General features: G+C 40.9%; 1 protein-coding gene across 1 annotated transcript in view; it reads left to right on the top strand.

Moving 5' to 3' along the window:
* Positions 1–2,215: 2,215 nt before the first annotated feature.
* RAD21L1 (RAD21 cohesin complex component like 1) overlaps positions 2,216–16,476 on the top strand; it is a 28,942-nt gene continuing 14,681 nt past the window's right edge. The window contains exons 1-6 of the mRNA XM_061630204.1: positions 2,216–2,771; positions 6,275–6,450; positions 7,307–7,436; positions 8,803–8,902; positions 9,979–10,093; positions 11,358–11,538. Of these exons, the coding sequence (XP_061486188.1) occupies positions 6,307–6,450; positions 7,307–7,436; positions 8,803–8,902; positions 9,979–10,093; positions 11,358–11,538 (670 nt within the window). The 5' untranslated portion in view covers positions 2,216–2,771; positions 6,275–6,306. The remainder of the gene's footprint in view (positions 2,772–6,274; positions 6,451–7,306; positions 7,437–8,802; positions 8,903–9,978; positions 10,094–11,357; positions 11,539–16,476) is intronic.

The raw sequence follows: 16,476 nt of genomic DNA, 5'->3' as shown, positions 1-16,476 counted from the left end.
TCAGAGTCTGATAACACCAGGCTAGATAAACAAGTAAAGCAGCTGCTTATGTTCCTTTCTTATAATAATGACATACGGTGAGGATGGTGCAGGAGGAGACAGAAAGAGTTTGCTAAACAGGAAGTACAGAATGCCCTTTTGGGGGGAAAGGAACATCGTGGGTGGGCCACCCATCCTATACCACAAATTATAGCTTTACACCATTTTAAGTGTCCAAGCGTCCCAGCAAGAAATGCAGGTATCATGTATGTTATGGTTTTAGTACATAGATGTATAGACTGGATTTTCTTCTCAGTCAACTGCCCTAGAATTTTTCTTAATGAAGGCCAGTATCAAAATGGCTTAAAGAAAGAGGAAAAGCATGTTAGTTTTCTATGTGTGGGGACTATTACTTTTATATAGGGAAAAGTGGGAGACCTCATTAATGTTAAATCAGCTATGAAGTTCACAACACATGCGAGGGTTTCTCTGTGGTAGCCCCCAGGTTATGGAATGCCCTCCCCTTTAAGGTACATCTGGCCTCATCATTATATAATATGTAATACATAACCAAGTTTCACAAGCCATTAAAATATAAATATCCATAATTAAAATACACAATATGTTACTCTGTGTGTGTGTGTGTGTGTAAATAACTGGTCTGTTAAGACTGGTAGTTGAAAGAATAAAGACACGTAAGGTTTATTAGAGTGTTACTACTTATGGCAACCCTATGAATCTATTTTTCATATATATATTCATAGGGTTTTCATAGTAAGGTGTATTCAGAGGTGGTTGACCATTGCCCTCCTCTATGCCTACGTCACCCGATATTCCCAGGCGGTCTCCCATCCAAGTACTAACCAGGCCTGACCCGAGAGCAGATGAGATTGGGTGTGTTTAGGGAAGTATGGCCATACTCAGGTTTATTATTACAAAGAGGTAAAATCATACATGCTGAAGCAGCCATGCAGCCTGAACTCATGGAGCCATCAGTAACTAACTGAGTGCGAACAAGGAAGAGAAGGGGGTATGGGTGGAGCAAAGCCTGCAAAAATAACAAATACTTTAGAGGAGGAATCAGCAGAGGGAAGCGTAGATTGCCTTTCTGGCTATCTCCCCACTCCCAAAGTGGTTCGGTTCACTTGTAACATGCATTGGTGCTACAATAAAGAGTACCATTGCAACAAAACAGCAATTCAAAACCGGAGACATAGGTCAAGAAATCAAGGGAATACCTGAATAACTGTTTTATCAACATCTGCCCTAAGGTGGTATGGTGAAGTGCAGGTTATAAATATACACAACTGTCTCCTCCAATAGCACAAGTTCCATTGTGGGAAGGCACTATTTTTCATTTGGATAAATGCAATCTGAGCCTGTTTCTTTTTTGTACTTACTTACTTAGATTTATATACTAGATCAATTTCATTTTTCTTATTGGTTTTGACGTTTTTGTATACTGTATGCCACATTTAGTTGTGGTTTCATTGTTTATATTGGTTGTTTTGGAAAATTCAATAAAATATATTCTAAATATATATTTATTTAATTAATTACATTATATCAATTTTTATTATGCATATTTGTTTTTAAAACTGCTGGTTCTATTCATATTTTGGCAAATGTCAATTTGTTTTTTTAACGTTTGATTTTATTGGAATTTGTAACGACTGCTTTATATGGTCTTATGTAAAGCGCTTAGAGCTTTTTGCCAAATTAAGTGGTATACAGATCTTATCGAATCAAATAAAGAAATGAAATTAAATGTACTGACGAGAAGAGATTAAATTCCTCCCCGCTTCTAGTGCTAAACTGTGGGGCGCCTAGATTTCTCTCTCCTCTCCCCCCCCCTCGGGGTGACCATTCTGTCATCCTGGCGGAAAGCTTCATCTCCGTGCGTAGTGGCAGAACGAAGCCGCGACAGAAGGAAACGTCGGTGCAGAGCTTGGAAAATTTACTCTTTTTTTTTTAACTACAACTCCCATCAGCCCCAGCCAGCATGGCCACTAGATTGGGCTGATGGGAGTTGTAGTTTAAAAAAGCAACGTCCAAGCTCAGCGCCTCGGCTCCGTGACACGCATGCGCAGTTTTCAGGGGGAAAACCCTCCTCCCTCGGGTCGAAAAGAACTTGTGAGGTGGCGCCGTCGCGCTGAGAGAAGAAACGGGGAGGGAATGAGCGCATGCGCGTTCTCTCTTTTCTCCCCTGCCGACTTCACAGAAAGTCTGCCGAAAAGTCTAGTTTCGCGCTCTGATCTGAAACGATATTTTGTTCCTGAAATAATATTCTCCTGTGCAGTACCTCCTTCTTCATACAAAACGCGCCTCGCAACGCTGTTTCGCCCCATCCCCCCAAAAATTACTCATCACACAAAAGCCACCTCAGCCCGCTTGTGAGCGCCTCACCGCATAAGCTTCACTTTCCTATTCAAAAAGCAGGCAAATGTCACCAAAAGGCCCCCTAAATTAGGAGTTCGAACCTGCAGCGTGGGTACCCACGTTTAACGTTTGTACTGTACGAACCCGTCGTCCTTGCCTCTTCCCCTGTTCTCATAAAACACCTCGGAAAGAAAAAAGGCTCGTGCTACTGGTTTTGACCCAGTTTAGCCCAGGTTGCCCCACATTCATTGAAGCCCAAATGTGACAGTATCCCCTCAGAGTAACCCACTGCCATCTCTTGAGCACCCAAAAAACCCAATCACTTTCCTCCCACCTTCCCTTCACAGGGACAGCAGCCTTTTCTCAATTGTCTTCATCATCATCCCTGTGGTGATTTATTATTAATTTTGGGGGTAAGTCACTCTTTAAGTTCTTTTGGGGGGGGGTTAAATTCAAATTTAGGCTGGCAGATTGCAGATCTTGGGGGGTTTAAATGTTTAAGCTTTTAATTTTTAATCTCTAATTTTTAGGATTTTGATTATGGCTATATGGAATGTACTTGTGCTTGGTTGTAAGTCGCCCAGAGTGGCAGATTAACCTCTGCCAGATGGGCGTCTAACAAATCTCATAAGTAAGTAAGTAAGTAAGTAAGTAAGTCTGCTTCCAGGCTAAGGCTGCAGTCCTGAACACTCTGGGACTAGGAGCCAAGTCCCAAACTGGACCCAGCAGGGCTGACTTCCAAGTCAACCTGCCCTGAATTGTGCTGGAATGAGAACGGCTGATCTCATGAGGGCTTACTTATTTATTTGTATTAAAATATTTATATACTGCCTGTTACACAAGCATCTCCAGACAGTGTACAGTAATAATACATAAACCACAATACAAACATGAAATACACAATATAGTTAAAACTGAACTGAATCAAGTGGTCTCACTGGTCAACATGTACTTAAATACTACAACGGCGGGCATGTTTACTTCTGAGTAAACATGGAAGTGATCATGCTGTACAGCTTGTAGCAGTTGTTGTTGTTATATGACTTCAAGTCGATTACGACTTATGGCGACCCTATGAATCAGTGACCTCCAAGAGCATCTGTCATGAACCACCCTGTTCAGATCTTGTTTTGTTTTCCCCCCATAAAGTCAGCTTGAAAGAGACCTGATACACAGTAGTCAGTTTCATCTGTGAGAAAATAGTTTTGGAGACTGTATTGTTTTAAAGATCTGCAATGCCTGTTTGACCAAAGGCAATATTGGGACCAAAAAAAAAAATTGTATGTGCCTAACCATCATGGAAGTAAGACCTCTCTGAAATCCTTAAAAGCTGCTCGCCTCTAGCCTAAGGCTGCACATCTTATGCAGCCACACACAACTGCATCCTTGTCCGTTCCTTTACTTGGTGCTAATCTGTGGTGGCCAATTTGAATCTTAATGGCCCTGATGCTGGGAGGCTGAACCTTCAACAAAATCATTTTAATGGCGTTCACTGCTATAAGATGTAGCAATGGCCACTGGTTTATATGGCTGTGAATAGAGATTAGACCAATTTGAGGAGGCTTAGAGACTATCAGTAGCTAATACATAGGATGCCTGTTACTGCCAGGATCAGAGGCAACATATTTTTATTTATTTGATTATTTGATTTATATCCCGCCCTTCCACCCAGCAAGCGCCAATTGCTGGGGGACAACAGTAGAAGAGAGGAGGCGGGAGCTCTTTGTTCTGATCCAGCAGAGCTCTTCTCTTCATACTTACTTAGGAGTTAGTCCCATTAAATTAACTGGGATTTCTAGTTGAATTCCTCACTATTGTGCCACTGTTAGAAGTACCAGAGGCCTGGAGGGTGTGGTGGGGATTAGGTAACTACTCATCTGAGACTCCTTCCTTATGGAAGATTCCTTATGTTCTCATTCAAAGGATGAAGACAATCCTATAACAGGAACTTCAATACACTTTAGGAGGCAGGACTCATTACGGCTTCATATGGAAGGATTTACCCCGCAGTTCTGTGTTATCAGATGTTTAAGAATCTTTGGATGTATATGAAAATGAGGGACATCTGTATGGAAGTTTCAGGCTTACTCAACATAGAACTAAATATTGACATCAACATTTTTGAGGAGGGCAGCATAGTTTCTTCCTAGTATGGATGGCATGCATGCTGGATGGCTTGAGATAGTGTAGCTTTCCCCCACTCCAGTGCAGTTGATGCAGGACGACAGAGATGGAAAACCAGCTGCGACCCTTCAGATATGGTTGGATTCCAGATGCATGTATTCCTTTATTGTGGCCATCTCTGCTTTCATGCCTTGCTGCTTGTGAGCTTCCTGGGGACATCTGGCTGGTCACTGTGGGAAGCAGAACTAAGCCTGCTCTTTATTTAGCATGTGCATGGAAATAGACTGCCTTCAAGTTGATCCCGACTTATGGCTACCCTATGAACAGGGTTTTCATGGCACAAGCCAGCCCCTTCCTTGTCCACAACTGCCAGCTGAGGGGCAACTGGGCTCCTTGGGACTATGCAGCTTGCCGACGGCTGCACAGGGGGCAGGGCACGTAACCCCTGAGCCACTCACTGGGGGGGGGTGATCTTTAGCTGGCCCTTAACCCCCAGGAGACATGAGCGGCGATTTGAACTCAGAGACTCTGGTCTCCCAGCCATGCTGTCCTCCCCACTGTGCTAGACCAAACTTTCTTTCATTCATTCTGACTCGCCTTCGTTTTTTGCCTTCATGTTTTGTTCTTCAATAGCACAAGAGCTCCTGGTGTTTCAGTACTTTTCAAAAAATGCCCATGGTGTTTTTGCTTTTCTGTTTTGCTTCTTGTGCTGTGTTGTGGTGGTTTTAGTCTTTTATTTGTGACTCCTAAAAACAAGTGTATGCACACTGAACCTTAGATGATTTACTTGCAAGTATGTTCCACGTATAGAGGCTTGGCCTGCAATCTTACAGAGATTTCACCTGGAAGTTAGACTCTCTTGACTTACTTTTGAGTAGACACATAAAGGATTGTTCAGTGCTATTATTTCCAAGTGAAAATGCTTAGAAATACTGCAGCCTTAGAAAAGGGCATACACTTTATTAATTTATATTCTACAAATTACCTAATGTTTTCTTGTTTTTGAATAAGTATATAAAAAGTTTGTGGTCTGAGTGATATCCAACTAAATCATACTCAGAGTAGACCCAGTGAATCAATAAACGTAAGTAACTTGTCTATTGATTTCAGTAGAAATGCTCTATGACTTTGGGTAGAGACACACTTATTGTTCTGCTGGGTCTAGTGTGTCTCCACCTCTCTTTTCTAAAAAAAATAGGGGCACATGACACTAGTCAAACCCTGCCCCTTTTTACTGTAAAACCTGATGAGATCAGCTTGACTGGGTTTGTTTGTTTAAAAAAAGAAAATTCACTTCAAAGAGATTTTGCAACTGATCGGCAGATCAACTTGTTTCCTCCTCCAGGTATGGCTAATGGAAACGCGTTGCTGTACACAGTTGACTAGTGTGGTCACACCCTTAGTTAGATATCACCCTTGTTGTTTCAGAACTTTAAATGAACTAATTATATATTTTACTAATGATATAGCTATTTTCTTTGAGGGTTTTGTAATGGTTCCAATTAATAAGGCTTGCATGGAGATAAACAGCATATATCTACAAATGAATTATATGTAGAAATTTTTATGTAAGGCTACCTAACTTGTATATACAACCATTGGTTTAAAACAATTTGCAGGCATGCAGACTTTGGAAATCTAAGCAAAGCACACACCTTTCCCCTCCAAATCACTTATGACAAATCAAGGTTTTTGTGTTTTTTTAGTGTTCTTTGCTTAATAGCTTTGAAAATTATACAAAAATGTCACATTCACCATTTCAGTAAGTGTTATTTTGTTTTTTCCTTTTTAGCTCACCAAGTTAAAGAACACAACATTGGCAAAATGTTCTACATGCAGCTGCTTATGAATAAGCGTGGGCCTTTGGCCAAGATATGGTTGGCTGCTCACTGGGATAAGAAAGTCACAAAAGCTCATATATTTGAATGCAATTTAGAGAGTACTATTGAAAAGATGCTCTCCCCAAAGGTATGAATCAAAGGGAATGTCTCATAAAAAAACAGCTGTAGAAATCTCCCTAAGGTTGTACCCAGCATCATGCAGAGCATGCAACTGTACCCTTTGTTGACTTGAACTGGGGGTTAGCATGGGATGCTACAAAGTGACTATCTGCTCCATGTTTAGTACATTTTTTTCCTCCCTGCAGTAATGCTGACTAGATAAGAAAAAGAAAATGCCATTTCTCATTTTCTCAAATATATGAAGGAGGTTATATATGCAAGTGTATATTTATTTATTGCATTTATACCCCAACTCTCCACATGAATACCCCCCTGGGTAGCTATATAAAGAAATAAAAAGGGTGGTAAGACAGTTACTTCTTGGGACACCTCAGAAGAAAGTTAAATTTTCTGGTTATCTGTTGACTATCTTTCAACATTCTGAAGAAGGACCATCAGCCACATCCACATTTATTCAGACATTTGGCAGTCTGCTTCTTTTTCTAACTGCCAAAGAGAAACTATTGATTTTCCCCTGTGGTGATGAGATGTGCAAGCTGTTGAGGGTTTCTGATCTCAACAATAGACAAATTCGTGGAGGATAAGTCTATCGATGACTACTGTCAAGATGGCTATCTGGAGCCTCCAGATTCAGGAGCGATATGCCGCTGAATGCCACTTGCTGGGGAGGAAGGGTGGGAGAGCTATTGCCCTCATGTCCTCCTTATGAGCTTCCCAGAAGCATCTGGTGGACCACTGTGAGAAGCAAGATGATGGACTAGATGGTCTTTTGGTTAAATCCAGCAAGTCTCTTCTTATGTGTTTATTTACTGTGGTCTTTTCCACAAATATTAATTCTAAATAATGTAAACATTTCCCCAAAGTTTAAAATTGCTCTGCGAACCTCAGGACACCTGTTGCTAGGAGTGGTGCGAATCTATCACAGAAAAGTGAAGTACCTTTTGGCAGACTGCAATGAAGCTCTTCTTAAAATGCAGTCAGCCTTTCGTCCAGGTATGCTTGCATCCACTGTTTACCTGGGGTTTCTTTTATTGATTACATAATCAATTGGACCTCTTTAGGTCTTCTAGAAAATTAGGTAATCAGAGCTTGGAAAAGTTACTTTTTTGAACTACATCTCCCATCAGCCCCAGCCAGCGCCATGCTGGCTGGGGCTGATGGGAGTTGTAGTTCAAAAAAGTAACTTTTCCAAGCTCTGAATTCTGTGGATTCTGAAAGGAATCATTCATATGATTATTTATAGCTGTTTTCTTGGCTATAGAACAAGGAATAGTGTGCAACGCCTATTAGTCATGGGTGTTGTTCTAGTAAGAATATCACACAGATGGAGGATTATAAGGAACTTTTTACATTGATGCAGACTGCAATCCTATACCCAATTATATACTTGGGAGTGAGCCTCATTGAACTCAAAAGGACTTATTTCTGACTGGATATGTATATGATTTTTCTATAAGTGGCCATTTAATTGCTGAAAGCCACTGTAGAACCTGATGGAATGTATTGACTGATTGATTGTTAACATTTTTATCCCAGCCAAGTGATTCCATGTATGGATTGTTCCATTTGTGCTAAAGGATAGTTGAGCGTAATTATTTTATTTATTTATTACATTTATACCCTGCCTTTCTTTTCATGATAGAAACCCAAAGCAGCTTATATGGTTCCCAGGCAGTCTCCCATCCAGGCACTGACCAGACCTGACCCTGTGCTGTCCTTATATGCCTTCAGGCCATAGCCTGGAAGTTAATGCATAGTTATAATGTTGGAGAGAAAGTGACATACAAATGTGAATGTTCCTTGACATTTGACATTGTTACAGCTTTGTTTTTATCAAATCTGATTATTTATTTATTTATTTAATTCAATTTTTATACCGCCCATAGCAAGGCTCTCTGGGCGGTGTACATTGGATAAAAATATATATATTTACATTCAATTTAAAAACCACCTGATCATCAAATCAACAATTTAAACATACAACAAAAGTGAGATAACATAATAAACCCATATTAAATACAAATCAAAAGTAATTAGAGGGGAAAAAAGATGAAACATATAACTATCTTTACAAACATTAAATACAAATACTAAAATACTAAAAATATTAAAATGCCTGGGCAAAGAGGAAGGTTTTCACCTGGCGCCGAAAAGATAGTAAAGTAGGCGCCAGGCGTACCTCGTCAGGAAGGGTGTTCCATAATTTGGGGGCCACTACCGAGGAGGCCCTCTTTCTTGTAGTCGCCTTCCGGTGATACCCTTGGGCATTTGTTTGTACTTTTGTATTGTCCAGGAGATATGATATAATACATGAACGCAGCATGTCACAGTTAATCCTATGCTGTATATTTCCATTTAGGGCTTGTTGATCTCCCAAAAGGGAACTCTGAAGCGAATTATGATGCCATCACATTGCCTGAAGAATTTCATGATTTTGACACACAACTCCCTGAGGTGAAGTAAGTGTTTTTCAGTTTAGCTTTTTTAGATGTTCGCTCAGGATGCATCTGTGACTGGCAGTCTTTCACATAAACAACTGATGCGTATGCAGAAAAGAGGTGAATCCATCTATTGCTTCAGAGTATCTGTCACCATATGCACTTTGCTTTTGGTAGTGGGGGCACTGCAGAAAAGCTTGTGGTCTGTAAGGGCATGCCAGCTTTTGCCTGGCTCATCTGGACAGAAGGTTTTTTTAACATTTTTTTAAACAGTCAACATTCTTGTTGGAGTGACACAGTGGTAGAGTCCACTATTACTATGTCCATAATAGAGTGTCATGAATGAAAACTGTAATAGAAGCAGCTTCGCATTACTGAGCATGAGCGCTTTCCTTTAAAAAAAAGAGTGTTCTACCTTGAGTGCTTTAGCAGAAAGGCAGTGGTGTATTTAGTAAGGCAACCTTTAATAATCAGGTACCCTCCATATGTTTTGGACTACGACTCCCATTAGCTCCAGCCAGAGCAGCATCAGCTGGGGCTAGGGTTGCCAGGTTCAAAGCCTGAGACTGATCCTGTATCTTTAGGAGAAGAGAAAGTCAGCCAAGTGCAGGTGTTCTTGCAACCCTGTAATGGGAAAAACCACAAGGTGGAATTCTCCCTTCGTCCTGCACAACTTCTAAAGATACAGAAGACCTCTGGGAGGCCGGGCCTGGCAACCAAAAGGTCTTCTGTATCTTTAAAAGTTGTGCAAGGGGAAGGAGAATTCCACCTTGTGGTTTTTCCCATTACAGAGTTGCAAGAACACCTGCACTTGGCTGACTTCCTCTTCTCCTAAAGATACAGGATCAGTCTCAGGCCATGAACCTGGCAACCCTAGCTGGGGCTGATGGGAGTTGTAATCCAAATCATTTGGAGAGCACCAGGTTGACGAAGTCTGTAGTAAGGAAACAGATATATATAAAATCTTAGATCACTGGAGATTTTTTTTGAATTTCAGTAGTTATGGACAAAACCTGGCCCTATTACATAACATGTCCTAGGAAAACTTTGTCAATTGAGTCACTTCTTTCCAGATAAAGTCAAATGTTTTTCTTTAGTGCCATTGATGTTGCCCAGCATTTTACATTGAACCAGAGCAGAGCTGAGGACATCACATTGATAGAAGAGGATTATAGACAGGATCTACTTCTCTATGGTGACAGTTTTGGTGAGGTGGAAGTTTTTTCTTCAAAAGTCAAAATACAAATGGCATGTTAAGTTGTAAGTGACCAGCTTGCAATATAAAGTCCCTATCTGGCAGCACCGTTGTTGATGTCTGAAAACTGGGTCTTTTTCATTTATTTGTTTTTATTTAACAAAATTTATATACTGCTTGATTGTGGAAAACCTCTAAGTGGTTTTATGAAGCAGCCTGCATGCCTTTTGTAGTGCAGAATTATATCAGCTTAGACAGAGCTTGGAAAAGTTACTTTTTTGAACTACAACTCCCATCAGCCCAATCCATTGGCCATGCTGGCTGGGGCTGATGGGAGTTGTAGTTCAAAAAAAGTAACTTTTCCAAGCTCTGATTTAGAGATGAGGCGATTTCTGTACCCTCCAGAGATGCCATTGTCACAAATGGCAGCTTCCCACCCAGAGCAAATGGCAGCTTTACAAAGTGATTTTTATTGGGCCTGCAGTGCAGGGAGAAAAGAAAGGTTAATCCTCTTTTTCCTTCACCACAGTCCTGATTCCCCATGCCTGGGTGTTTGTTTGTTTTTAAAGAAAATAAGAAACCTGATATGTGATTGTGCATTTCTCATATTGTCTAGATAGGCCCTCAGTGTGTTTAATATATGGTCATCGTAATTCAGTTTTAACTTTAAGAGATTGTATATAGGTTTAATCCTTTCTTCTTTTTTGTGTTAGGTTCAGATTTCCTTTTAAACCTGATATTTTTAAAAAGACATTTAAAATATAGTAAAATTAAAGCTCAATTTTAAATTTAAAATATTGATTTTTATCCATCCTGATATATACTCTCTCGTGTGTGTGTGTGTGTGTGAGAGAGCGAGAGCGAGAGCAAGAGCGAGAGAGAGAGAGAGAGAGAGAGAGAGAGAGAGAGAGAGAGAGAGAGAAGGGGGTGGGAGGGAAAGGGGAGCACTGCCTCACTAACCTCAGTCTGATTTCACTCAACCCCCACCTGTCTGCCTTCTTACTTACGGCTAGTCCAGGGGGTGGCATTGCCTATCAGTTTCTTCCTCTTCCTTACTCTTTCAGTGTTGCCCCTTGTAGAATTCAGGAGGGAGGAGGATAGGAACAAAACTAGAATTAATTGCCTCTGCCTCTAATTGACTCAGGCTATGCTTATTGTTTGGGCAACCTGCATTCTGCCCCACCAATCTCGATGGGCACCAGCTGCCACTGTGTATATGACACACACACAGAGACACAGAGGAGCTACCAGTAACCCTTCATATATGTTTTCACAGGTGAGGAAATTGAAATGCCAAGGCAGCATAGGTTCTTCAATGACAGCTTATTGGGTAGTTCTAGTGGCCTCTTGGCTGATTACAGTTCTCTGAATTTCAATGGAGACAAAAGTGCACTGGATGAAGATACACAAGTATTTAAACATGATGGGTTTGGAGATGAAGGAGTTGCAGGAGATATGATTGGTATGTATGATCAAAGTCCAATAAGCACAAGTAACTAGGAGTTTTTCCTGAGCAAATCACCCTGAAATAAAATGAATGTGACTTAAGCAAGAGCCACTTGTTGCACCTCAAAAATTATCTTATATTTTTATCCTACCTCCTAAACATTCAGGCTAGTTGACAACATAAAAGCAAAGCCCCCAAAACTGTAAAAATAAACACTATAAACAATTTTGAAAACATTTATTTAACAAAATATAGAATAGACTTAAAAACTCATAACACAATCCCAATAATTCCGCATTCCAAAATAGCTGCCGTGGAGGTGTGGCATAACAGAAAACGACTGATATACCTCACAGAGAAGAAAAATGAGACCACAGAATGGTGTAGGCATGCTCCCACACATAAATGGGGAAAAGGGCACCTGCATCATCCACCATCACACTCACTCACAGGAAGCAGCTCTTTGCACCTCTTCTCTGTTCAGAACAGGATGGAGGATAGGTGCCCAGTCCTGGCATCCAGTGCAATGTAGGAATGTTTAAGGGGGTGTATTCAATGTAGGAGAGGCCTAGCCAGTCTAAACAGGCTGAGCAGGAAGAACAGGCTCTTATGCATTGTCACTTTTTGAGAAGAAATATACTGAGACCTGCCATAGGCACCATAGGAGGTAATGACAGGCATATTAGCACTCATGAGTGCTGCATTGGCAACTCCTGGTCTTGACAGTGATCCGGGGAGGTAAATTATTATTCCCCTTTTACAGACAGTAGGGTTGCCAGGCTCAGTGCCTGAGACTGATCCTGTATCTTTAGGAGAAGAGAAAGTCAGCCAAGTGCTGGTGTTCTTGCAACCCTGTAATGGGAACAACCACAAGGTGGAATTCTCCCTTTCCCCAGATCAACTTTTAAAGATACAGAAGTCCTTTTGGTTGCCAGGCCTGGCCTCCAAGAGGTCTTCTGTATCTTTAAAAGTTGTGCAGGGGGAAGGGAGAATTCCACCTTGTGGTTTTTCCCATTACAGTGTTGCAAGAACACCTGCACTTGGTCTCTTCTTCTAAAGATACAGGATCAGTCTCAGGCATCTGGCATCCCTAACAGACTGGGATCTGAATTTAAACAATGCTGAGGCCCAGCTGTTTATCATATACATTTCTAAGACAGAATAGATTGTTTTCAATAAGCACCAGCAGTAAGCATCAAATTTAACATGCTGGAGATTTACATTTGGTCACCAAAACATAATTAGTTGGTGAAGATGATCCATCAAGTATTTGTTAAATTGAAAGAGAGGAGGAACGTTATAGAGAATGTGCTTTTGCAGAACTAATTGTTCAACTCTAGGAATCCCATCCAGGTCTTGCACATCTGTTTCTCACTGAAAATGGAAATGGACTGCCTTCAAGTCGATCCTGACTTATGGCGACCCGATGAACAGGGTTTTCATGGTAGGCGGTATTCAGAGGGGGTTTACCATTGCCTTCCTCTGAGGCTGAGAGGCAGTGACTGGCCCAAGGTCACCCAGAGAGCTTCATGGCTGTGTGGGGATTCGAACCCTGGTCTCCCAGGTCGTAGTCCAACACCGTAACCACTACACCACACTGGCTCTGTCTCACTATCCGTGCATTATTTGTTCTCAAACCCATGTTTAGCAAATAAGTCATAAAACCGGCTAAAGAAATATGTTCCTTTTTTCTGTTCACACTTTCTATTCCAAAGTCTACAATTAGGTTATCTCTTTATTAAGACCAGGGTTGAAGAAGAAATTCAAATCAGTTTGCATTTAAAGGCAAACCTACCTGTTTTGCACTTTCTGAAACAAGATGCAAACTGAAACATGGCCATCTTTCAAAATTCACACTTGTCCGAATTTTTGCAGTAAGTTCTCCAGCCAAGCAATGTGTACAAAAATGAATATACTAGGGCAAAGACGTATGCATACAAATGCATATATCAGTGAAAATAACATACAAAAATGCATTATATGGGGGGGGACTGCTTAGCAAAAATGTGTGTATTAAGGGAAAATCGCATAAAATATGTATATATTAGGAGAAAATTGCACTGAAATGCTGATGAATTTTCATGAGAACTACTTTTTTAAAATCACAAACTGATGTGGAAATGTGGAGAATTGAATTTAAGACTGGAAAAAGGAGGAATACACAGAAACCTAAACCAACATATCTACCCATCCCTAATTAAGACCAATCAAGAATGGATCTATGAAATAATCCCTGTTGTCTTCTGTGAAATACAAGCACAACTTTTATAGTAACCCAAAGACCTTTGCTTATATTGAATGTGCAGGAGCTGCTCCAAATTTTGCAGGACTGAGACGGCTCTATGATTCCTGCTAAATAATTAATGGTAATGGCTTCTGAGTACGGAATACGTAAGACAAATCTTGTTGGCATTTTTTTCAAAGCAGTTGTTTAATCTTCTTCTGACCACAGCCAAATTGCCTTTCATTTCAACTACATTTATTTGTGTATTAAAGCTGCTGGCATACTTGCAAGCTGGGTTGAATACCGTTTGGTCCTGTGGCTGTATTACTTACAGCAGATGTAGGAACTATTTTCAGCCTTCACAGGCAACCTTCCAGGAACCGCATGCCAAAGGGAGGTAAGGCCAGAGGCAACAAGTAAACAGGGTGGATGTGATTCGTAACCTTTGTTCAGTAGGCTATATTCCAGCCACAAAAATTCTAAGCCTAACACTCCCTACATCTCTCCATCTAGGCAAACATGAGGCATTATCAGAGTTCAAGGACACTTTCCAGCCAAGCAAAAACACAAGAAGAGTACTGAGCTGAGCCAGTAAAGGGTGTAGCCTAAGGAGAGTCCCAATGGCCACGTGGAAAATCCTGGAGGGCCACATTTGCCCCCCACACCTAAGGTTCCCCACCCAAGCATTTGTTGGAAGTGGGGCAAGAGCAACCCCTGTTTGAGGTCTTTTGTTGGTATTCAAGAAGGAAGATAGAGTTAAGGTCTTTCAGCTGGCTAGACTTGCCCTCCTTTACCTGTGTTCTTCTCTACCTGACTTCCTTCTGTTGTAAACTGATATGCTCAGGGAAGCTGAACTGCCCCTCCTTCCTTTGCCTTCTTCTTTGACTGTCCCAGGAGAGAGGAGACATCTTTGTCTCTGCTCTCTCTCTCTCCTGAGCCATGAGGGCAATACCCAAGTCTGGGCATTGTGCCTCCAATTTAGTTAGTAAGTTAGAACTAGGTATGCCTTTCCTATCTACTATGTATTTCTATAAAGTAGTTTTTTCTTATTTTACTAAGTCTTAAGTCTCAGTGATCTAAATGCAGGGTAAAAGCCTGCTTCTAAGGTAAATGCACACTGGCGCACTCGCAGTTCAGACACTGAGTATCTCTGCATATTTCCATAACAGCCTTAAAGCCTTCCATTCTTAATGTGTCCCATCTTTCAGCTAGGCCTGAAACCCCATCTTCTGTGGTGCATGTTACCATTTTTATGATGTTGAATGACTCCTATTAGTCACTCACATGACTGGCCAAACATGCAAAACCATGCCTACCTATGTGATACTAGTTGTAACATTTGTAATCATGTCACTTTTCTTTAATTACAGGCAGGAGACAGTTTTTATCAGGGCTGCAACACACAGGGAGGGAAACTAAACTTACTCTCTGCTGTGATCTCAGCAAAATGCACCCACTCATTGCATTGGGGCCAATGGGAGCTTTTAAAATACTTTTCTAACCTAACTGCAGTGTGGGAGGGGTGATTTTCATCAGGATTGTTGCAGGGAAGGACAGGGTTAAAAACCCTCCCTGTGCCCTGCACCCCTGATAAAAACAAACCTGTGCCTGGAATTAAAGAAAAAACAAGGACATGATGGCAAATGACACAATTAGCATCGCATGGAGTTGGCATAAACCAGGAACTCATCTGAACTTCTGGCATACAGCACAATGACATCATGATGTGTGAAGAAGTGGAAGCTGAGATAGAAAGTTCCTCGTCTGGATTCCATAGTGGATGTGCTGGTTGGCAGTCATTCTTTAAAAAATTATGTTGCCATCGAAAGGGCTAAAGAAATGCTACATTCTGCAATGGGAGGTGTTGTTATTAACTGCATTTCTAAACCAGCCTTCATGCTGTCGGATCCCAAAGTAATCAAACAAAATGCAACATATCACACAGCAATTGTTAAAACATTAAAAACCTCATGAAAACATTCTGTAATTGTAAGCAATCTTCAGTATAGCAGGAAACAGAATTGTAGGTGTTGTACCCCAGATAAAGGAAAAGATACATCTTCTGTTGAAACCCAAAAGCTGCCCCATATATGCCACAATGCCATATGCAGATGATTATTCCATTTTTACATTTCTATGTGTATTATTTATGTAACTTATTGTTATTTATCTATTAAATGTATATCCCGCTCTTCCTCCCAGAAGGAAGATTTTTCTAATCCTGAATCCCATGGAAAGTTCTAGTTTGAATAGGAACTTTTGAGTTCTCTTCCAACTCTATCATTCTGTTGTACTGATGTATACCATTTTCCAGGTACTCTTGTTTAATTTTTGAACATCGAAGCTGCTAAAACCAACACGTTAGTTTCTGAGAAATGCTTAGCAACCTGGCTGAGACTGTTCAAGTATAAGTGCCACCCCTGCTGTAGGAGGAAAACTGTGGGCTGGGTTCAGTTTGGAGCAGGAAAAAATGGTGTCCAGGGAAAGAGTGAAATACCCCTTCCTCCTCCCATCCCTGCCATTTCTCCACTCAGCCACAGTCTGCCAAAGCTGCTGTTCCTTATTAAAAGCTGACATTGTCGTTTTATTTATTCATTTATTTATTTATTTGTTACAATGATTTATATCCTGCCTTTTAGGATACAAATCATACAAAGCAACTTACATCAAAATATATTAGTAAAATAACAAGTTATCAGGATCCATCCCACAGCACAGCTGGCGGTAGA

This window comes from Rhineura floridana, chromosome 6, assembly GCF_030035675.1.
Source record: "Rhineura floridana isolate rRhiFlo1 chromosome 6, rRhiFlo1.hap2, whole genome shotgun sequence".
NCBI classification, from domain to species: domain Eukaryota; kingdom Metazoa; phylum Chordata; class Lepidosauria; order Squamata; family Rhineuridae; genus Rhineura; species Rhineura floridana.
This window is presented reverse-complemented; position numbering and strand designations above follow the sequence as displayed.